Source organism: Hydra vulgaris, chromosome 06 (assembly GCF_038396675.1).
Source record: "Hydra vulgaris chromosome 06, alternate assembly HydraT2T_AEP".
Lineage (NCBI taxonomy): Eukaryota > Metazoa > Cnidaria > Hydrozoa > Anthoathecata > Hydridae > Hydra > Hydra vulgaris.
This window is the reverse complement of record NC_088925.1, coordinates 4,807,501-4,833,015: the sequence shown is the minus strand read 5'-3', so window position 1 is coordinate 4,833,015 and position 25,515 is coordinate 4,807,501. Positions and strand designations below refer to the sequence as shown.

Below are 25,515 nucleotides of genomic sequence, written 5' to 3'. Positions count from 1 at the left end.
GTTGAAAACTTTAGTCCAGGAATTTAAATTAATAAAAAAAAAAAAATCCAGATTGTCAGATTCTCAGAAATCGAGAGAGAAATCATTTACAGACACCATTGGCCTACTTTTTGACATTGCCCACAAGGATGCTGAAACCATGATCAGAATTGAAGAAGATAAAGAATTTTTATTGGATCAGAGATGTCAGAGAAAAATGGTGATGTTTGGAGAGGACAAAGAACTTTCAAAATTAGAAGAAAGAAATGAAGCAAGGAAACAAGCAGAGAGAGAACGAAAGCTAAAAGAAGAGCAAAGACAATCTGGTGCGAGTGCAATAGTTCCTGTTATTGAACCTTTACATGACGAAAGTTATAGTGATGACAACGATAACGATGCTGTTGATAATGACAAAATGGTTGATAGAGATTTTGAGATAGAAATCCCTGTTTATTACAGACAACAAGTCAGTAAAGCAAGTTCTTCAGGGTCAGCTGAATCAAGTTTAGCAAGTACTCCAAAACGACAATGTATCTTAGATACAATTCTTGACTCGCCTGATGTTTCATCAACATTAGACAGAATTAATCTATCTGACACAAAATTTACTATACTAGCAGCAGCAATTGCAAGGGCTGGTGGACAGAACCTCGATGATGGATCATTGTCACGTTCTACAGTCCGTAGAAAACGAACCTATCATCGATCAAATATTGAAGCCACTGTTCGAACTGAATTCTGCGATTTGGACAAACCACCATTAATCGTCCACTGGGATGGCAAACTGAAGATAGATCGTACAAATTCTGCAGCCCCTAAAGCAAATATTGACCGGCTATCTGTAGGTGTGACAGGTCACAATGTTGACAAAATACTTGGAATAGCAAAACTATCAGCTGGAACTGGAAAAGCCCAAGCAAAAGCAGTTATTCATCTGCTTAATTTCTGGGACATAATTGGTGATGTTATTGGAATGAGTTTTGATACTACAGCCTCTAACACTGGCTCCAAAAATTGTGCATGTGTAGTTCTAGAGAAACATATAGGTAGAAATTTGTTATATTTCGCTTGCAGACACCATGTTCATGAGATCATAGTAGCAGGAGTGTTTGGATCACTATTTGGACCATCATCTGGTCCCAACATACCTCTTTTCCAGAGATTTCAGCAATATTGGCCCAAAGTTAATCAAGGAAATTTTAAACCTCTGGATGACATTCGAATGAAAATACCCCTGGTGCAAGAACTACAAAATGAAGTGATTGCATTCCTCAAAGAAAACCTGCATGTTAAAATGCCAAGGGATGACTACAAAGAAATCATGGATCTCTGTCTGTTAATACTTGGAAAACTGCCTGATCAAGAAGAGAAAAATTATCATTTCAAGATCCCTGGTGCTTATCACATGGCTCGCTGGATGGCCAAGATTTATTTATTTCGTGAAGAGTTCAAGTTGACCACAAAAGAGGAAAAAAATCTCTGTGAATTTTGCTTATTTGCTAGTCTGGTTTATGTAAAATCTTGGATATCATGCACAAATGCCAGCGATGCTCCAGTTAATGACTTGTTTCTGTTTCAGCAACTTAAGCAGTTTGCAGTTGTGAATAAAACGATTTCCGAAGCAGCAGTCAAGAACTTTCAAAACCATTTGTAGTACCTTTCACCAGAATTGGTCCCACTAGCTTTGTTTTCAAACAAACTTCAAACGGAAGAGAAGCGAAAAATGATTTCCAACATGAAATTTCACGGTGAGAACTGGTCTGAAAGGTTGATCAAATTAAAGAACATTGAAAGTCTAGAGAAGAAATCTCTGGACATGCTGGTGACATCAGTTTCAGCAAGTGCGTTGCGGTCAATGATGGTTGATATTGATTTTCTGTTCAACAACGATCCAGCTACCTGGAATGATTCCCCAGAATACCAAGAAGGAAAAAATTTAGTATATTCATTGAAAGTCGTAAATGATGCTGCCGAACGATCTGTGGCTTTAATGTCGATGTTTAATGAATCGATTACAAAGAATGAATCTGAAATGCAGAGGTTAATTCAGGTGGTTGAGGATCACAGAAAGCGAGTGCCAGATGCCAGAAAGTGTACTCTGAAGAGTTATAGTCCTCGCTAGCATTAACATTGCACGAACTATAACATTACGATAATTAAATGTTAATTGCATGTTTGTTTTTTTGTTTATAAATCGTATTTTAATCAATGACAAAGAGTCAAAAATCCTAGTGTTTTATTTTGGAAAAATTCTGATATAACAAAAACCGCAGAACTTTAGTCGTATTGCAGTATTTTATTTCATTAATTTCTCTGCTAATAAACCAGTCTAAAGTGGATGTGGATTGTAATTTGTATTCAGAATTTAATATTTAGAGATAATTAAAACTGATCAAATCTGAAAAATCTAATTAACCGGGTTTTAGAAATTTGTGGAACTTTGTTACTTTTTCCATGTTTTTCACATTTTTCGTAAAACTTTATGGTCATTGAGCACCCCCTAAACATTATCTGATTGGAAAGATTTTTTGCACAGTTAATTACTATGTCAAATGGCACAAAATAAACAACTATGCAATCAAATCTGAAAAAAAAATTTTTTTTGGACAGCCCTAATATATATATATATATATTATAAATATATATTATATATATATATACACATATGTATATATATATTTATGTATATATATATACATATATTTATATATATACATATATGTATATATATATATCTCTATATATATATATATATATATATATATATACATATATATATATATATATATATATATATATATATATATATATATATATATATACATATATACATATATATAGCTATATATAGCGTTGCATACAACAGCTTTCTTCTATTTTTTTACTTCTACTTTTGGAAAAAAAAAAGATTTTTGTTCTCCCAATCTCCCAATTTGATTGAGAAGAATTTAAAGGCAAATTTAATAATAAAAATTTAAATACCTTTAAAAAAAGAAAGTTGAAATTATTAAATAAGCAACTAAATGTTTTTGATCATTGAAATAAAAATAGTTTTGAGACCATGACAATCTTTAGTTTACAGTATAAAAAAAGCGCAAAAATATTACTAAAAAAGCAAAAATACAAAATGATAAAAAATAGTTTCGATTGTTAAAATAAACATAGTATGAGATTTTTTTTATTTAGTTAACTAATTTTTTTTTTTTTTATGAATTAAAAGACAGAAAAAAAAAAATTAGTCAATTAAATGGTAATGAATTTTTATGATTTGAATTTTTTTGAATGAAATGAATTTGAAATAAAAACTAGGAAACATTTCTTTTGAAGTTCATATAATATTTATAGCGATCATAAAAATTTCATCAAAAATAACAATTTACTTTTGCTTAAATTGTTTAATAATTTCAAAAGTTTAAGATCATTAAACATATTATATAGTATACAGCGTTTTCAGAAAAAGAAGAAAAAAACTAAGAATAATGAATGAAAAGATTGGTGCCAGAGACCAAACTCTCAGTTGATGTATCAGCACTCCCTTGCGACAGGCTATAAGATGTATGTACTGAAGCCCCCCGCAGCAGACTATTTCAGTGTGGTGTCATATATAAACACATATTTATAGTTATATCTAAACACGCATTCATAAACATATATATATATATATTTTTTTATATAAATATATATATATATATATATATATATATATGTATATATATATGTATATATATATGTATATATATATATATATATATGTATGTATATATATATATATATATATATGTATGTATATATATATGTAACATAGAAACAAGGTCAGCGATTTTTTGCCAACCTCAAACACTTCTAGGTCAGCAGTTAGGTGGACATTGCCAAATACTGACTCTAATTCTGAGGGTTGATATATATATATATATATATATATATATATATATATATATATATATATATATATATATATATATATATATATATATATATATATATATATATATATATATATATATATATATATATATATATATACACATATATATATACATATATATATGTTAGGAGTTAAAAGATAACTGTTTTTAATAATAAATGAACCCGAGTAAGAATTTTCTCATAACAACAATATAGTAATTGTAATTTACTTTTTGAATAAATGAACTTTTGATCTTTTATATATTTTATATGTTTTATTTTAATTCTAAATAAAATAATTAAAATAAATATAAAAAATGTTTTGTTTAATATCTTAATAAAATAGTTTAAAAAAACAGCACCAGCAAAACAAAATAAAAATTTTTATTTAAATTCTTTATTAAAGTAAAATAATAAAAATAAAAATGAAAAATAAGAATTCTGAACAAGTTAATTTAAAAACACAGAAAATAAATAAATAAAAATAGATAAAATATAAACCAAAATTCTAACTTAAGGTGGGCATTAACCAAAATTTTTGAAAAGTATCAAATTTTTTCTATGTGTTTTTAAAGAGAAATTTCTGTACTTTTAAAATATATATACTTATATATATATATATATATATTTTTTTTACCTTTTTTTTTTTCAATAAATTTGCCCCTAGTCAAATTATTAACCTTAGCAAGGCCCTTAGCAACCATATTGCAACTATATTCCAACATTGTAATAGAACATTATGGTCCAAAATAAAAACCTATTGTTTAACCAAACCTTATAAAAAAATTAAGTTTGTTGTAGTTTAACATAAAAAAAATTAGAACTTCGCTTTAAAAATGTAAAACCAGTATGTAACATTTGCGAGCTGAATTTAAGCATTTTTCATTTTTATATTTGAGAAATGTTATCTTGGTATATCTTTTTCAGAACATATTGAAAGTTTATCAGGATTTTTTAAGGGTCAAATAGATAAATTTGACAAAGCATTTTAAATTTTCCTTGCTCGTAGGTCCCGTAACCATGAAAAACAGTTTTTTCTGTTACCATAGCAACTGTTGTCATGAACAAAAATCTCTTGATCAAATTAATTGTTTTTCTGTGGTTGTCATATAAGTTTTAAAAGATTTTGAAATTTATGATCTTATATTAAAATTTATGATCTTATATAGATATAACCTTTCTTAAAGTCTTTTTATTGATTTGGTTTCCATGGTAACAATACCCAAAGCAGTTTATAATCTTTTATAATTTTTTATGCAAGTTACTCGCCATAGAGTTCTTTTACATTCCTGATACATAATTTCAGTTCTGTTCAAAGGTTTTAATGGTTTAGTGTTAATTTTTTGCAAAAATGAAGCTTTTTTAAATTTTGATTAATGCCCACATTAAATAATACAAAATAAAAACAAAACAAAAATGGAATGAAAATATTTTATTCTAATTTTCAATAAAATAACCACAAAAAAAAACAGAAATGTTTTAAGGAAAGGAAAGCATAAGGAATGTTTTATTTAAATTATTAAATACAAACCTTTTATTTAAATTGTAAACAAAAAATTATAATAATTATATAAGAACTTTTTTTCGAATTTCTAACAAAATAATTAAAAGAGCAAAACAAACATTTTTTTTAGGTTCTAAATAAAATAATTACAATAAAAATGGAAAAATAAACAATTTATTAATAATAAATAAAATGATGAAATAAAATCAGCAAAACTTTCGTTTGTTTTTCAAATTTTTAAGCAAGTATGGACATTAGAAAAAAATGTCGGCAAACTAGACGTTTATTTTTATTCAAGTTTTATGCTAATCATTTACAAGTTTGTTGCTTTGTCGAACCCTGTTTCAAAGTTATGTGCCGACCTGATGCCAACCTAAAATGCTTTTAGGTTGACAATTTTTTGCCATCCTTATTTTTCTTAATTCCAAGTGTTTTCTAATCCAGATTGCTTTATAAGATTACTCTAAGATCACTTCAGGTTCTGTTGTGTATAACTTTTGTTCATTGGTATAAAGGGGTGATTTTTTGTTCTTTTAGCCAAAAGTGCATGATTTAAAAAATTTTAAATTTCACTAGCCAGTCTTTAGTCCACTTAAAAGCTAAATCGAGATCTGATTGCAAAAAAGAGTTGATGTACAGGAAAGCATTTTATTAAAAATTTTGGTGTCATCTGCATACAGCTTGGTTACATTTTTTAGAGTTTTAATGCGGTAGTGGTGTTGTGGTAGAGCGTTCGCCTCATAAGCGAGAAGTTCCGAGTTCGATCCCCACCACGTCCCTGGTAGTACTGCGCTCAACTTGTTTCTCCGCGCAGCGGCCTTGTTCATCGAGGTTTGTGTTTCAGAGTTATAGCGTTGAGAGAGGTTCGTAACCACAAAAAGTAGCCTCCTCCACTGTAGTGGCCCTATCAGCCTTGGGGAGGTGAATAATTAAAAACAAAAAAAGTTTCAGTTTTCAAATCGTTTTATCAGGTACATTCTTTCCTCTAAAAATGTACCTGATAAACAATTTATTGGCATAGCAGAGGGTGAATGGAAAAAGCGTTTTGCCAATCATAAGCAATCCTTTAAAAATAAAAAGTACTTAAAAGACACCATGCTGTCAAAATATATATGGGAATTAAAAGATAAAAATATTGTTGATTTTATACTGAATTGGTCCATCCTCAAAACAGCACCTGCATATAATAATATTTCCAAAAAATGCATACTATGCCTACAAGAAAAATTAGAAATTATTTCACATGCAAACCAAGAATGTTTATTAAACAAAATATCAGAATTCATTTCTAAATGCAGGCACAAAAATAAGTTCCTAATAAACTATAAAAATAAGTGAGCTCAAATAATAATTACGTTAAACCCTTCCTTTTTAAAAAATATTTTTTTAAAAAAAGCAAAAGTAATCAATTCTAAAGAATTCTTTTTTATAATAGTGTCAGCATATTCCACAAATGTGTAAAAATTTACAGTAGTTAAAACATTTGCGACTTCCTGTAATTTAATTTTTGGTATAAATTGATGTTTTAATTATTTGATCGTTCATTTTTGATGAGTCTTTTTGATGAAACACACAGTTAAATAAAAAAAAAATTTTGTTAAGTGATTTTCTACTATTTTATATATATATATATATATATATATATATATTTATATATATATATATATATATATATATATATATATATATATATATATATATATATATATATATATATATATATATATATATATATATATATATATATATATATATACAATGAAAAATGTATGTCAAACAAAATCTCAACTTCAAAAAAAAAATTTTTATATATTTCTTTAAAGGTTTGTAAGAAATTAGTACAAAATATATTTAACACTAGAGGCCTTTCAATGTTTCATCAGTAGTGTTAGTTTAAGTGCTGTTATGTACAAATTTATTTATTTTTTGTTACAAAAGTATTTTTTAATCAATTAATGTATTGTTGCTATTAGTTACCATTGTCTAATATTTTTTAAAACAGGAAGTGTTAGTTAAAAGTATCATGCTTTTGTTTATGCAAATGACTTTCATAAGATAATAAATTTTTATCACTTTTAAGTTCCAGAAATACAAAAAGCTGGAAAAATGGTTCTATAATTTTTTTATTTATACGTTGGCAATCATATACATGATTGTCAAACCTGTCTGTTGAATGGCCAGTTCTGCAACTTGAAATATGACCATTAGTGCGATTTCTCAAATTGTTTGTTTTTCCAGTATACGTTGATTGACCATTACAAGACAAACATTTTAGATAATAAATGACATTCTTGCTGCTACAAGTAATATGACTTTTAATGTTCCAAATAGTACCGTTGGATGTTATGAAATTATTTACCTCTTGTAGGTAAAATAAACAAATTTTGCAACGACTATCATTACATTTAAAAATTCCTATCTTTTTGTTATTAGATGTTGTGGAATTAAATTTAGCGGAAGTAAGTTGTCTCAGTAAATGTGGTGGTTGTTTGTAAGCTATTACAGGATTTATGTTAGAAAATATTTTTTGTATTCTTTCACTGGTGGATAAACTGAGTAGAAGTTTGGTTTTAGTTAATATAGGTTGGCAATTTAGGTTGCTGTAAAATGTAGTGACTAAAGGAACGACTTCATTAGGTTTCTTTTGTTGAGCTGGTCCTTGTAGTTTTGCATTATGAAATGCTTTTTCAATAACAATGTCTGGATAATTACATTCTTTCAGCCATAATTTAAGCTCTGCTAAACGCAGGTTTTTTGGTGATATAATCAGATGTAAATACAATTATTCTTTTTGCAAGACTATAAGGGATGTTCTTTTTGGTGTGGTAAGGATGATGACTGTTAAAATTAAGATAATCGTGTGTGTTTGTTTCTTTATAAAATATGTCAGTTTTGATATATTTATTATTTTGTAGAATAACAGAATTGTCTAAAAAATTAATTATATTATAAATATTTTCTTTTTCAACTAATTCAATGCCATAGTCAATTGTGAAGGTAATTGAATTGTTTAATTCGGCGAGTGATAATTTAAATTTGTTTATATCTAAGTGTTTAGGCCATATGTTAAAACCATCATCAACATATCTAAAGTAGAACTGTTCAATAGTATAAACCTCGTCATTCGAAAAAAATCTTGGTAGAATTTTTGGAAAAAGAATTGTTTCTTCTAAGAAACCTATCGAAAGACATGCATAGTCTGGTGCAAAGTCTGTACCCATGGTTGTACCTGTGATTTGGTGAAATAATTGATTATCAAAGAGGAAATTATTGTTTTTTAAAATAAATGATGCTGATTCTATAATGAAATTGGTAGTAATTCGTTCAGGTATTAGATTTTTATGTTTTTCAACAAATATATATATATATATATATATATATATATATATATATATATATATATATATATATATATATATATATATATATATATATATACACAACCCTCAGAATTAAGAAAAGTCAGGTCGGCAATAATTTGCCGACCTCAATCTTTTAGAGATCGGCATCAGGTTGGCAAAAATTATTTGATTCAAAGGTCTTACCCTAAAACATAGAAACGAGGTCGGCAATTTTTTGCTGACCTCAAGCACTTTTAGGTTGGCAGTTAGGTCAGCATTGCCATATATATATATATATATATATATATATATATATATATATATATATATATATATATATATATATATATATATATATATATATATATACACACATATACAGAGCTCAAAATAATCAACTTTTTTGTTCCGGACCATTTATCCAATAAATACTCAAGATTGGCGAACATGTCAGAGAAATGCAATCGAATGCCATTCCTGACCACGCTTAAAATATTTTGTTTTTAATACTTGACCATGGCAATTTTTTTTTAATAACTTAAGGCATTGCAAAAATGGCGCTGAAAAGAAAAAGACATTAAATGAAAAAATTTAAAGATAACTTATCTAAAAAAAGAAAATCTTAAAGAGAAAGAAAAAGTCTGAAAATTTGAAAAGGAGAATATGTTTATACATTGGGTTTTTTAAAAATTATTATACTATGCGAAATGCTTTGTATATTATTTTAAATTATAAATATATTAAATACACTTCGAATAAGTTTTTGAATAGATAAGATGTGCTTTTGTTTAATCGTAAGTTTTTAATTTGATTACTTTAGTACAGACAATTGTTTTTCTGTAGTTTTTATTTTTAAATGTTTAGTTCTCTGCATTTTTTTCTAGTACACTTTTTTCCATTGCTATTTACTTCTCAATTTTTACTATTTACTATTTACATTTATATTTCCTTAATTTGACGTGCTTAAATAACTTTAAAGTATTTTTTTGTATAAATCTGCTTCATTTATATACCTATATTTATATACGTTTATATTATATATAAATATATATATATATAAATATATATATATATGTATGTATATATATACATATACACTGTATTTGTATATAAAGATACAACTAAACAATAATTATATTCAGGTTTAATTTCTTATACATATGAAAGGGTTTTAAAAACCTTTAACTTTATTATTTTAAACAAGTTTTTAGTTTTGAGTACTTTAAGCTTTTTTATTTTTTTTCAATACCAAAAACTACACCTGGTTTTCTAAACTGTTTGCTATTTTGGGATTTTGATTGTTTGTTTTAAACAATAAGCTAAATTTGTGCTGTAAAATATTAAAAGTTACTAAATAATATATATACAGAGAGAGAGAGAAAGAGAGAATTTTATTATTATTATTTTTTTTAAGTTTATATATATAAATATATAAAAAACTCTTTAAAATGTTACCCCCGCATATACCAACAAAACGAAACTACTCCGCAATCATCTGGTCAGCGCTAGAAACTGCATCTAGTTTGTGGATAGCTCAGAAACCTAAGAATCTTGAAATGGCTAAAGACCTCTTTATCTGTATGCTCTCTGCAGCTCTAACCGGAGTACTTGAAGCAGTAAAAAATCAATTCGACGAGCAAGAGAAACTTTTCAATAACAAAATCAAAGTCTTAAAGAAGGCTATGGAGAGTAACCCGTCTATTAATGACACACAAATTCAACAAGCGGATACATCTTATTCAAGGATACTTGGTAAATCGCAAAAAATAGTTCTAGAGCAACATAAACTTTTCAATGCTTTTAACAACGACTCTAAAGATTGACAAGCGAGGGAGAGCAACGTTGTTTTAGTTGGTGTCCTTGAATCGGAAAAAGTTGATTATACAAAAGTCAAGGAGTCTTTCAAAGCAATCAGAATCACCGGGATTATGATTAAGTCAGTATATCGTCTAAAAAAAGGTAAAAATGTCGACAATAATTCACCTAGCCTTCTTTAAGTCTGACTTTCTAGCCCAGCCGAGCAAATCCTGGTGCTAAAAGCAGGAAGCCACCACAAAGCTAAAGAATTTAAAGGAATATATACGCAAGGATAGGACGCCTGCGCAGCAACTTGAGTTAACAAAACTCAACAAGGAGAGAAAAAAGCACAACATTGAATTAGAGGCAGTTAATCTTCCTGACAAACCCTTTTATTTCATTATCCATTGACTATCCGGGTCAGTACGATGCATTGATGCCATCAAATTGGCCGAACAAAAAAAAAAGCATCTTTGCTACTTTTGAAAAACAAAAAGAAATTCTACAGAAAATTAATCGATCCACAAATACCATTGCCTCAAAATCCACTGCTGCAAGCGCTTCCAGCCTCACCAATACGATCTCAAAAAACGCTATCACCAGCATTACTGGCACCATTGCTACCAACACAACAGCTAATTCTTTCGTCAAAACGGCCATCAAGACTACCAACACCGCCACCAGCACCACCAATACCATCTCAACGAAAGTGACCGCAACGCTCGTTGCATAAAGCCTATCAACCTAAGCTCAATGGGATAAATACATCAATAGCTCCTCATACCTACGTTTTTGAGCTCATAATCTATGCTCTCTCAACAGACAAAAACTTGATGAATTAGCTGCCAGATTAAAAGCAACATCTAAAAATGCAATCATGGATATAATTTTTGTCGCAGAGACTTGGTTTAATGAATTTTAACAAGCAGAACTGGCAGGTTATAACCTGTATCGACAAGATCAAGGATCTTGTGGAGGTGGTACAGCTTTATACATAAAGAATAGTATCAGTGCTAGTGAACTCAAAATTAGCAAACTAATTTCAAAAAAAAATCAAACAAGTTTGGCGATCTATTGCTTTTGGCAAGGATAATATTCTTCTTAGATTAATGTACCGACCCCATGATCTAAAGGATGTGGTGCTTTTTGAGATAATAGTGTCACTAGCTAAATCAAAGGCAGTATTGAACATTATTGGATGCGCAATGATGCTGGTTTATAATGACTTTAGTTTTGCACACACAAGTTACGAACAAATAGACATAGGTGGAGGAGTAGCCACAGTAAGTCATGTTTCTGAAAACTGGCCTAGCGATATGGCTTTTCAGGCATGCCTCCCGGATAATTACCAAATATAACTTTTCTGACACTCTCTGCTAAGTGAACCAAAAAGTACTCTAGACCTAATCATCATTGACGAGCCGGATCGTATCATCAACATCAAAGAGGAAATGCCATTGGGGGCTACAGCACAAGGACAAGCACACAGCTTAATTTCTGGCATTTTTAAGACCATAAACATTGAAAAGAGACATCAATTAACTACGCGGACACGCTATTTATGAAATAAAGCAGAGTACAAGGAAATATCAAAATACATAGAATTGCTTGACTGGAAAACTTTATTTAGTGGCCTCTCAACAAACTAATGTTACCATGTTTTTTGTCAAAAGAGAGAATATGCTTGCAAGCTTTATATACCAACTACAAATGCTCCTTCTGTCGAAGTTGCCAACCCGTGGGTAACACAGACAGTTAAACAGGCAATAATAAAAAAGAACTCTGTGGGCAAAGTAGTGAGCTGCTGGGCGCTTTATGTATGAAATCCTTCATAAAAATTATGCAAATAACGAAATATGCAAACAGGCTGTGAAAGAAGTTAAAAAACCAGTGCTAGATTATAAATTAACAATAGTTCAAGCCTCAAAGAATAACCCAAAATTGATTCACGCCTATATTAACAAAATGCCAAAAATCAAACACCAAATGCGAGTTTTAGAGAACAGTACAGGAGAAAGCACAGTTGATAAGGAGGAAATATGTAGAATTTTAAATGACATGAACAACGAAGCGACATGTACAACATAGCTTATTGCGCGCAATGAAATACAGAAAAGACTTAAAAACCTTGATGGGAGCAAGACAATGAACATCAGTGGCGTCCATCCAAGGCTACTCAAAATGTGTGCAGCTGCGTTTTCCGTTCTACTTACCCTTATTTTTCAGGCTTCACTTTCTAAAAGTGAGGTGCCAGATGACTGGAAGCGCTTAAATATAACACCAATATTCAAGAAGGGCTTCAAACTAAAAGTGTCTAATTACAGGCCAGTTTCACTCACTAGTATTCCTTGTAAAGTTATGGAGCGATTCATTCAAGACTAGATTTTAAATCATTGTATTATAAATGGGATTATATCAAAAAACCAACACGGTTTTGTTTTCAAAAAGTTGTGCTTGACAAACCTACTGGAAACACTTGATCTTTTAACAGAAACTATGTACCAGGGATACGCTACAGATGTAATCTTCATGGATCTAGCAAAAGCGTTTGACAGAGTTCCACAAAATAGACTTCTCCACAAAATTCAAAACTATGGAATCAAAGAGGAGCTTCACATGGATTAAAGCATGGCTCTCAAGAAGGCAGCAGAGAGTCGTAATAGGAGAGTGTACATCAGATTGGAAAAACTTTATTAGCGGCATACCGTAAGGTTAGGTGGGTTCATTACAAATTGGAACATCAAATCAAACTCTGCACTGATGACAGAAAAATTATTGGCGTCATTAAGTATTACCAGAACACAGAGAGTCTGCAAGCAGGCTTAGGCAAAACTATTGAATAGTCATATTGCTGGCTCATGACATTTAATACTGAAAAGTGTTAAGTCATGCATATTGGCCGAGGAAAAAAAGGATCAAAACGAGAATTTCATCCCAGTACCAGACGGCCTGCCACTTGCAATCAAAGTTACTAATTTAGAGAGAGATCTTGGAGTTCTTATATCAGATGATCTTAAATTTAATGCTCAAGTATCAGCAGTTGTGGTGAATGCTAAGCGCTCCTTAGGGAGGCTGAAAAAAACTTTTCACAGCCATAGTTTTTCACTGTGGAACAAACTGTATACCACCTATGTTTGTCCTCACCTAGAATACACTATCCAAGCGTGGTCACCATACCAACGGGCAGACATAGAAGCGCTAGAAAAAGTTCAAACCTGTGCTATAAAAACCATTTCTGAGATTAAGCATCACACCGCCAAGCAGCGAAGAGTCATGTTAGGTCTTGCGACACTTCAAGAAAAAATAATAAGAGGTGATTTAATTCTGATGTTCAAGTTCATACGTGAAATCAATGAAATAAACTTTCATGTGCTATTCAATTTTCCTTCGTTGTCAAGTATATTATGCGCGGTCATAATCAAAGACTTGCACAGCAAAGAGTACTCAATTGCATTCCAAAAGAGAAATTTTTCATGAACCGTGTTGTTTTGCTGTGGAATACCCTGCCGCAAATAGTAATTGACTTGACTTTTTGAACATGTTCAAAAATCAACTAGATAAACATTTAATCAGTTAAAAGAGAATTTTAAAAGATAACTGGATATAAACTCTCTTCACATATGTTTCCAGTACTCTAATATGTTCTAAAAGTATGGTACTTGAGTCGCAGATGTACATGAGTATCTTAAGACTGTTGGTATAGAGGTACCTGATGCAGCATATCTTCGTCGTTAATTTAAAAATAGTGAACTTTTATGACTTTTCAAAAGTCTATAAATTTATTATGGATTGTTGTAAATATTCTAAATTATTGATCACTAAAAATAAACTAAACTAAACATAAATTATTAAGTTTACTTATTACATTATTAAATAAAGTAACAAGTTAGTTCTAATGATTGTTTACACTTAATCTATTTTATTTAAATTATCAAAGAATATTATATGTAATTAAGAGTGTTTGATTTCGCTTTTCTTCCAAGAAGGTGGAAATTTTTTTAATAATCCATGTTTTTATAAAGAAAAATAATTTGTTTCAATTATAAAATTTATGTGACATAAAAAAAATTTAATGAGTTTCCAACTTTCCGGGAAGTGGGCATAGGTAGAATTCAATCTATTTCTAATTTCCGGAAAGTCGAAAGTGTTTAAAATTTAATCACTTTCTTTAAGTTTTTCCACGGTAATAAAATTAAAGTATTACTATTAATTAAATTCGATCTTACTTCCTAACACTTTCCATAGGAAAGTCAATAAAAGAAGATATTTAATTCTTATCTATTTTATCTATTTCCAACCACCCAGAGCTTATTAAGACCTGTCCCAGTTTATTAATTTCAAAGAAAAAAAAAGTTTTAAAGTAAAGTTAAGAACTACTATTTGTTAAATGAGCTGGCTTGATTACTTAAAGACAAACATACATAAGTATCTATTATACTTATAACTGAACTATTTGCACACTTAAAGCTAAAAATGGGTTTATGTTAATTTTCAAAAGTAAATATATTTATTACCATTGATGAATTAAAAAAAAAATTTTAATTATATGATTTAAAATTTTTTTAATTATATAATTAGAATTTAATTATTTACTTAATTTTAAAGAGTTCTCATTTATAAAATAAACAAAGTCCGGTATTTTTTTTACCATTTCCTCTTTTTAAATCGAATTCAAAATAAATATATGCCAAGCAAACTGCGATCTCACTTTCTATAATTTAATAGAGTAATAGAAAATAGAAAAACAGTGAAACCTTTGTTAAACCATAGTCAGTAGAAGTTATCCCGGAATAACTTCTATTAACTAAGGGATAACTTCTACTGACTATGCTTCAATTTGTAAATTTTTTTTGCACTTACTTTAATCACGTGATTACAATATATTTTAAACAATAAGACTATTTTGTCAAAATATTTCATTTCCCAACCAGGGATAGCTTCTATTGACTATGATATAATCAACTATTTGTAAAAAAGAAATATTATTAAATAAAGAAAATTAAAAAATAAGATTGTTTAAATTTTTTTTTTCAATGAGAAGTGATTGGAAAGTGTAGGAAGTAAGGTCAAATTTAATTAGTAGTAATACTATAAATCTAATGTCATTTAAAAATCTAATGAAAGTGAATAATTTTTTAATACTTTCCACTTTCCGGAAAATGGAAATAAATTTAATTCAATCCATTTCCACTTCCCGGAAAGTTAGAAATTTTAATTTTTTTTGCCTTTGAACAACAAATTATAATTAAGTAAGCTTTTTCTAATATAAATGCGGTAGTGGTGTAGTGGTAAAGCGCTCGCTTCAGAAGCGAGAGGTTCCGAGTTCGATCCCCACCACGTCCCTGGTAGTACCGCGCTCAACTTGTTTCTCCGCGCAGCGGCCTTGTTCGTCGAGGTTCGTGTTTCGGAGTTATAGAGTTGAGAGAGGGTTATAACCACTATTGAGTAGCCTCCTCATCTGTAGTGGCCTTCATGGCCTTAAGGAGGTGAATAACAAAAAAAAAAAAAAAAAAAAATTTCAATTACGAACACTTTCCAAATCGGAGAAAACTACTTTTCGAAACTTGTTAGAAAGCGAAATTGAACACCCCTATATGTACATTTATATAAAAATGAATGGTACATTTATATAAATATGAAATTTTTAATAAATCTTTTCAAACTTTTTCTGATTACTTATAGCGCGAAAACAAACATTACATAACAAAACTCAAATTTAATATTGTAATGAAAAGTACCGGTTTCTATAAACATTAAAAAGTTATTACTTTGAAAATTTTATAAAAAATAAATTTAAAAGAAGTTTTAAAAGCTAAAATATTTGTTTTAAATTTATAAAAACCATCTTACAAAAAATAAAATAAATACTGAAACATAAGTTTAAATTATTAATTAATTGCAACGTTTAAAAACTGGGCTGCTTAGTTCAAAAAAATTTACTGCTTATATTATTTAATTAAAAATTTAATGCTTATATTAGGCATCTTTCTAAAAATCTTTCAAAAAAATTATTTTACTATATCACCCCTAATATATATGTATATATATATTTTAGGGACGTACCTGAATTCCGGCTGGAATTTGTGACTTTTAGGTTATTCCTGTTCCAGCCAGAATTACAATATTTCAGGCTGGAATGTCGGAATTTATTTTTTACCTTTTTTTTAAGAGATGTGACACAGACTGTGTATATTAAATAAAAAAAGTCATTGTTCTACAGGGCAATGAAGAAAAATAGGTAAACAAAGGTAAAAAATGAAAATTTCTTAATAAGCACAAGGTAATTTTATTTGCAATAATCAATTATATAAAGATTTCTAGAAGTAAAGGAATATTGTGATGCAAAAAGAGTTACTATCCAGTTTTGGGCAGCAAACTAGCTCTTTTTTCATCAAAAATGTTACCTGCTTCTGAGAATAGTCTCATTTTAAATGTTACTTAAATTTTAAATAGTTAAAAAGTATAGAATGCCTAATACAGTAAGTATTTCACTTTTAACCTAAATGGAAAAATAGAAAACAAAGAAATAATTTTAATTATAAATATTATGCAGCTTAAAATTTTCAATAAATAAAATTGTAAGAAACTAATAAAAATAACATTTATAGTTTTAGTACGACATTTTTATGGTTTTGTATATATTTTTGTATATTATAAACTTTTTCTTGTATGATTTTTTTTGTTACCAGATGTGAACCTACATTGATCAATAAACTAAAAGGTAAAAATATTATACAAGTTACAGCTGGTTCAGATCATTCCATAGCTCTAACAGCACATGGACAGGTATTTCATTTTCGTTGAGGGGGTATTAAAATATAAAATTGTATTAAATTACTATCATACCAAGACTATAAAAAGTCTACTTCATAATGGTATTAATACTATTCTATTTTTAGTTCATATATTAAAGTTGCTTTTGTTTCATATTTTAAGGTTATTATTGTTTCATATTATTTAGATCTTATTTTTATCTCATATCATTTTGATGTTATTTTTTATTTTGTATTATTTTAGGTTTATAGTTGGGGAGATAACACATATGGTCAACTTACACATTCAAATACATTAATTCAACTTCCAAAAAAAGTGAAGGTACTTATAAATTTTATTTAAAATATTATTTCAGCTCATAAACCAAAAGTTGTTATATTGAAATTTGAGATTTGAGTTAAATAATTGTCTGACTTATTTATTTTAAAAAAAGAAAAATTTGACTTTAGTATTTTAAATTCATTAAAAAATTTCATTTAAAATATTTTACTTAATTTACATCTTGCTTTAAAATAGTTTACTATGTTTTCATGGCAACTTTTATGAAACATTTTAATTTATATTACAGTTTTAATATGCAACATTTATGTTAATTTAAATATGCAACAATTATGTTAGTTTAAATAATAATCATGTCTGAGGACATTAAAGTTTCTTGAGAATTTTATCTTGAGTATTTTAGTGAAAAATAAGTTTTTAGGAATAAAATAAACAAGTTTTGTTTAAGAAAAAATCGTAGACGATTAATAAATTTTCTCTGAAATTCGGGAGATGAATGATAAATCTTTTTTCCAAAATTACTTTCTTTTTTTTTTTTGGATTTCTAAATTTAGAATATTTAAGAGTGAAAAAGTTTGTAACATGAACATTCAAGAATTGGTAATCAAGTTTAGAAAAGAATAATTTAGTAAGAAAACAACGCAAACATTACTGTAAAATATTAAATATTTATCACAACCAAAAACAGTACTTAATAAGATATAATAGTGATTAGACAGATTATCCAGAATACATGGTTAATAGAATAATTTGTGTAAATTAAAAAAAAAAATTTCAATTACGTATTTCTTTACATATACAAGTTTCTTCATATACCTACGCTGTGATGAAGGCAATTTACATAAGAAAGTTAAAAACTCATGTTAGACAGCCCACTTTAGTTTAGGTTTTATGGATTGTTTGTGTAACTTAAAAGTTGAAGTGCACTAAAGTATGTTTAACTTATGTTAATAATTAACAAAATGTTGAGCAAAGGTTTGAGAGCAAAATATTGCTTTATAGTTGAATAGAAAAAGAAATGTTTTTTATATTTTTATTTCCTATCTTTAGTTTGTATCAACTTTTATTTTAGGCTTTAGTTGGTATCCATGTTTGGGATATTGCAGCTGGCAGAAATTTTTCTCTTTTTATGGGTGATGTATCTAGATCCAAAACTGAAGTTTTTTATTGTGGGGAATTAGATCCGTATGTAATTTATTGGTTTAATAGACATAAAAATGATCAAAATAGATAGATAAGTGTGCTTGTGTGTGACTTTAGTTTGTAAGTCCATAATTTGGAAATAAATATTTATATTTTATTGGTGATTAAAACAGTTTTATGTTTATGATTAATTAACAGTTGTATGTGGATGACCACTAGACTATTGGAAATTGATGTTGATAAATAGTTACTTATGCAATGTTAGTTGCATGCGCATGCTTGGTTTACATATATGCACAATTAATTGCATGTGCACGCTTGGTTTACATATGTGCACAATTAGAAGATTGTTGTGCAATTATGAATGTTAACAATATTTTTTTCTATAATAATGCTATTGTTAAAATTCTTATATATATTAGATTTCACTATTCAAAAGTTGAAATATTTGTAAAATAGTTTTTTATAATAATTTAAATTTTTGATTTTTATTTAGTCTAAAAATGTGTAGATCAATTTCACATCCTGTTATTAAAGTGCCAACTTCTTCAAAAAAGAGAAATGAAAATTGGTGGCGCTTGTCACGGCGTTCAAAGAAAATTGGAAAAGATGCCTCTGTTGATGTTCATATAAGAAAGTTTACTCATTTTGAAAATGTAAAAAAAAAGCTTATGTTTTATAAAAAATGTTTAGTAAATTTTATCTAAGTTTGGCAAAAAATACAGGTTTACCTCTTTAAGACTTATTGACTAATATATTTATAAAAGATTTGTATATATATATATATATATATATATATATATATATATATATATATATATATATATATATATATATATATATATATTATTTTTACCATATCCTTATATCTTTATATCTTTTTTTTTTTTTTTTTTCCAAATAAGTTTATTCCAAAGCAACCACTATTCAAGTTGGCAGTTAAGACTCCACAACAACTACTGTTCAAGTTGGTATTTAACAGAAAGTTGTGCAAAAAAAAACAGAAGGCTTAGAAACTGTTAATTTTCAGTCATGAAAGAGAGAGATGAGTGAGAGAGAATTCCATAGCGTTAATGTTTGAGGATGAAAACTAAGTAAAAGTTTTAAAAATGCAAAGGCTTCTTTTTAAAAAGTGTTTTTTGTTTGTCAGTTTTTGAAATAAAGTTTTAAAATTTGCAGACTTTGCTAAATGATGAGTCACACAATTTTGAGTTTTGGTTGATAGAACAATAAAAATTTGAGCAGTGACCATAGTAGTATTTATAGAAAAGTGAAAGCAACTTTTTAATGATAAGAGAGATGGTCAAGCTATGAAGCTACAGCAGGTTCAACTACATTTACATTGTATTTTTGGACCTTGTCTAAATTACATAGGATATCATTGAAAGAACCAGCCAAAATATGACGACAGTATTCCATTAATAAAAGAGTTATAGATTTATAGAAGTAGCATGATCTGAACCTCTCAAGGGAGAACAAGGATAAATTAAGCACATACTAGGATCGTAGACAAGACACAAATCAATGAGTAAAGTTATGTGATTAGAATTGTCTGGAAAATCACAAAGTTGACTATCAATTTACAAAGTATTTTAGTATGAGATTAAGAAGTACAAATATTTTGAGCTTTAGTGCCATCAATTTTATTAGAACAAAGTGCCATCAATTTTATTAGAACCAAGTCATTCAATTTGATGAACATTTTAGTACCTGTGCCATCATTCAATTTGATGAACATATTAGTACCTGTGCCACCAATTTTATTAGAACCAAGTCATTCAATTTGATGAACATCAAAGTCAATAATAACAACAGTATTGACTGATGTATATAGAAATTGGGGTTGGTCAATTTGATCAGAATTAATATTGAAAAAAATGTTGTTTCAGGAAGAAGAATGATAAAACACAAAAATAAAGGTGATTGAGTTCGAAGGTGCTAAGCAAAAGCACATTAAAGTCAGGGGATTCGAAACTGATTATGTGTCAAATATGATACTTCATGCATTAGTTTATGCCAAGCATGTCACTATTAATGTCTGCAAATCAAAAGCTAGTTGCCAGTAGCCAGTAGCCATCAAGATTCAAACATAAAAATAGACAAATTTAAATTTCTTTTTATTCTACAAGACAGTAGCCAGATGCTCTTGCTAAGATGAGCATTTTTAGTGATCCTTTTACTTAACCACATATAATGGATATATCTAAGGTTATATATAAGATATATATTTTTGATTATTTTGACCTTTTGATTTGATTCCCTAGCTTTTACTTAACCACATGGATAATATGTATATATCTAAGGATCCAATTTTCTAATATATTTTATGCATTTTAATTTTTCAGAAAAAGAAAAAAATGAATGTTAATGAAAAAAATGTTTGCTGCCCTATCCCAAACCCTCAGTTGATGTAGGGGCACTCCCTTGCATATTCTACCTAGATAGTTAAAGTATCTACTGAAGCATCCCAGCTACCTATTTTAATTTGACAACATCAGCGTGTCTAATACTGCATTTATATAAGTATATATATATATATATATATATACACACACACACATAGATATATATACACTCACACACACATGCACACACACACACACATATATATACACTCACATACACACACATATATATGTGTGTGTATATATATATACACAACCCTCGGAGTTAGGGTCAGTATTCGGCAATGTCGACCTAAAAGTGTTTGAGGTCGGCAAAAAATTGCTGACCTCGTTTCTATGTTTTATGGTAACCCTTTTTTATAAAATTTTTTTTCCTGACCTTTAACAGCTTAAGGTGGGCAAATTATTTCTGACCTTATTTTTTATAATTCTGAGGATTGTATATATATATATATATATATATATATATATATATATATATATATATATATATATATATATATATATATATATATATATATATATATATATATATATATATATATATATATATATATATATATATATATATATATATATATATATATATATATATATATATATATATATATATATATATATATATATATGCGCCCTTTTATATTTAGACGTGTTTAGTCTAATATCAGCCCAAGTTATTTAGCAATAGTATTTCCTATTTAATCATTTGCACCTATTATGCCTCTCCCCTTATTTATCCAAAATATCCGAAAAGCAGATTAAATTTGATTATTTAATTAAATATGTTAATTAAATATGATTATTTAATTTGTTTTTCAATAAACTAATTACAAAATGAAAAATATAATGTATAATAAAGGATAATATTTTTAATTTTTTCTTTTTGCATTTAAGAAAAATTAGGATTTATTATAATAAATAAAATAATAATAGTTAATTTTTAATAATTAGATTTATCTGTCAATAAATTAATTTGCTGATTTTTTTTGATGTGTAGGAGGAGTTAGTGCGCTCAGTATATGCTAATGATTTTTGCTTTGGTTGCATTACTGAAAAGTATGTAAAAATTTTTTTTTACTCTTTATGATTACTTTCTCAAAAATGATTAAATGAAAAATCTATATAATTTGAATAGAAGTTATAAATTTATATATAAATTTAAGTTATGAAAATTTAATTAAATTATTTATATTTATAAATTAATTAATAGTAAAATGTCATGGTAAGGTTTCAAGTGTCAATCTATGACTAAAATATGAATAATAACACAAGTACAAATTAAAAAAAACACCTTTGATAAGTATATTTGATAAGTATAAATAGATTTATTATATTAAATATTTTTATTCAATTTTTTTTATTAAATTTTTTATTCGATTATTTTAAATTTTTTTCAGTAATTTTTTGTTTTTTAAATTCTACTTTAATTTATTTTTTGTTTTTTTAATTTTAACTATATAAATTAAACTATATAAAAATATAATTAAATAATATGTAAATATAGTTTTCATCTTTTTTAGAAAAAAGAATTTAAGTTTATAAGCTTTTCTTTAGAATGAGCAGCAACTCTGTAGTTGGAACAATTTATAAATTTTCAAGAGCTGAACGATTATTTTTTCAACAGTTAACCATAATTCAAAAAGCTATAATTGACCCGCTTATAAGCAGTGGTGTGTGGTATTTTTCTTTTTTATTGATAGATATAAATGTAAAAAGGTGATATAAATATAGTGTATTAATATAAATATAATTCATATTTATGCAAATGCGTTATATATTTATTTAAAGTACCCAATACCACCTGCCCCATGCCCTGCTGCTTTGTAGGATGCACTTTTTTAGGCAAAGGCTTAGAGAAACAAACTCTGACTTAAAAATCCCTACCTTGGAGCTCTTTGTTGAATAAAGGCTAGAGATAGTGTCTCAATAAAAATACTCATTTTGGATAGATGTTAACTGCATCCAGTTACTGTCTTGTAGGAGGCCTTCCAGGTAAAGACTTAAGGGGTAAGCAAAATAACTTGGCTAACCAGCCTCGAACCCCTTCTTCATCTACTTACATCTGGCATAGATGTACACCTGTGTTACACTGTTTCCTGCCTAGCATGATGAATGCTGGATATACTTGACTTTTCTCATAGGTTTTTGTGTGTGCCATTTTTATTCGTGGCTATGCAACTCTTCCTGTTATCTCCTAATGAGGGTACAGCTCTAAAACTCGGTTTAATGGTTCTGTCAAAAAAATCATGCCAAAAGTAACTCAAAATATTAAAACATAAAAAACCATCCCCACCACCTAACTGTTTTAATAAATCTTTTATAAAAATATTGAGGATTTTTTGTTTTAGGCACAAATTTCACATTATTCTTTTTATACCATTCCATAGCTAGTTTACAATAATGAATTGAAGCTAAATCAGGCCAGAACACAGGTCTGTTATTGTGTGATTTAATGAGAGGTAAAAGGCGTTTTTGTAAACATTTTTTAACATATATTTGACCAGAAAGTGTGGACTGAGAAGTATAAGGTGCTGATTTTTTGCCACAACTGCAAATAGCTCGCCAAATCAAAGCTTTTTTAGCGAACTTTTTATGTTTTGTGTATTTAAATTTCTTATCTGCTTTTTCTCTATATTTGGCAATATAATAAACAGCGCCGGGAATTTGTTGGTGATCATACTTGATATAAGTTTCATCGTCTTCAATAATACAGAAATTTTTAGAAATAAAATTGTCATACAACTTTTTGTTGAGTTTCAGAACAGTTAGGCACTTTTTGTTTTTTGTTTGAAAGAATGAAAACCATGTTTGTTTCTAACTTTTGCAACAAAACTATGAGAAAATCCATATATTTTTGCGCGTTCCCTTAGTGAAAAGGCTTGGGTTATTCTTAAAACTGTTAACCAGTTTTCTAACTAGTTTTATATCTTTAAAACCTTCCTTTCTTCCACCACCATATTTGCATTTGACCAATTTTGTTTGAGAAAAATGTTGAATAACACGACTAACGGTGTATGGATGTTTTTGCAACGATTTTGCTATCAAATTGTAGCTGCTATTAGGATTTTGTAAATATTTGTGCATAATTTTTTCACTTACGTCTTCTTCTTTTGTCATTTTTAAAACTAATTTCAAGTTAAATCCAAAAACTAGTATATATTTTTTTTGAAACCACAACATATTGTAAACAAAATACAAAACAATTAAAAAGATTTTAATACAACCACTGAAAAAAAATGACGTGATTATTCTTTCACATTTATTTTGTGTACACGCTTTATCACCTTTCTCTTTGTTCTTTATTGTTCTCCTTCTTCCCAAGACTGCACTCTTTTAGATGTTATTTCTGATCAAGTTGACCATGCTTTCTCTCTTTACCCCTCTACCAGTATTGTTGTGATTGGTGTCTTTAATGCTCATCACACTGAATGGCTTGGCTCTAACGCCACTGACCTTACTGACACTAAAGCCTATGACTTCTGCATTTCTCAATCTCTTACTCAGATAGTTAACTTAACTTGTTTTCCTAACAACCCTCATCATTTACCTTAACTCCTTGATTTATGTCTTGTCTCAGATCCTAGCTTGTGTTCAGTTTATTCTTTTTCTCCTTTAAGTGGTTCTGATCATACAGTGATCTCTTTAAATCTTTCATCTCCTTTCTTTTCCGAGTCACCCTATCATTGCAATACTTACTACTACCCTAAAGCTGACTGGGATTCTTTTTGTAGTTTTCTTTGTGGAAGTCTTTGGGCTAATGTCTTTTCTGAGGTTTCTCAATTGATAAATGCACCTTGTTTGAAACCTCCTAGATTCAGGCATAAATGGATGCTTTTATTCTAATTTTTAAAAACTCAGGTGAACATTCTGACCCCCTCTAATTATCGTCTGATCATTCCTTTTTCTGTTATTAACAAGGTCTTTTAATTTTTGATCAACAAATTTCTCACATCCCATCTTGAGTCAAATAACTTATGTCAGACAATCAATATGGTTTCAATCCTCTGGCTCGATGGCTGACTTCTTAACTGTTGTGACTGAAAGATATTATTGTGCATTAGATGGAGACGGAGAGGCTAGAGCTATTGCTCTTGACATATCTAAAGCTTTCAACAAAGTTTGGCATGCATGTTTTCTCCATAAGCTTGTTTTATATGGTGTATCTGGGAAAGTTTTTGAGACTATCAAACTGCTTTATTAAAATTCTTCATTTCCAGTAACTTCTGGGGTATCTTAAGGTTCTATCTTTGGGCCTATTTTGTTTCATGTCTACATTAATGATCTTCCTGATAATCTTACATTTAAAGTAGCTCTTTTCTGCTGATGATTCAACTTTATACTCCTGTCTTGACCAAATAGTCTTCACTTTTCGATCACTTAGGACAGG

General features: G+C 28.4%; 1 protein-coding gene across 1 annotated transcript in view; it reads left to right on the top strand.

The window, feature by feature from the left end:
- The window catches only part of LOC100205079 (alsin), a 97,372-nt gene that overhangs the window by 16,417 nt on the left and 55,440 nt on the right, over positions 1-25,515 (top strand). Inside the window, exons 3-8 of the mRNA XM_065799037.1 lie at positions 17,217-17,313; positions 17,545-17,622; positions 18,653-18,765; positions 19,220-19,379; positions 22,126-22,184; positions 22,683-22,798. Of these exons, the coding sequence (XP_065655109.1) occupies positions 17,217-17,313; positions 17,545-17,622; positions 18,653-18,765; positions 19,220-19,379; positions 22,126-22,184; positions 22,683-22,798 (623 nt within the window). The remainder of the gene's footprint in view (positions 1-17,216; positions 17,314-17,544; positions 17,623-18,652; positions 18,766-19,219; positions 19,380-22,125; positions 22,185-22,682; positions 22,799-25,515) is intronic.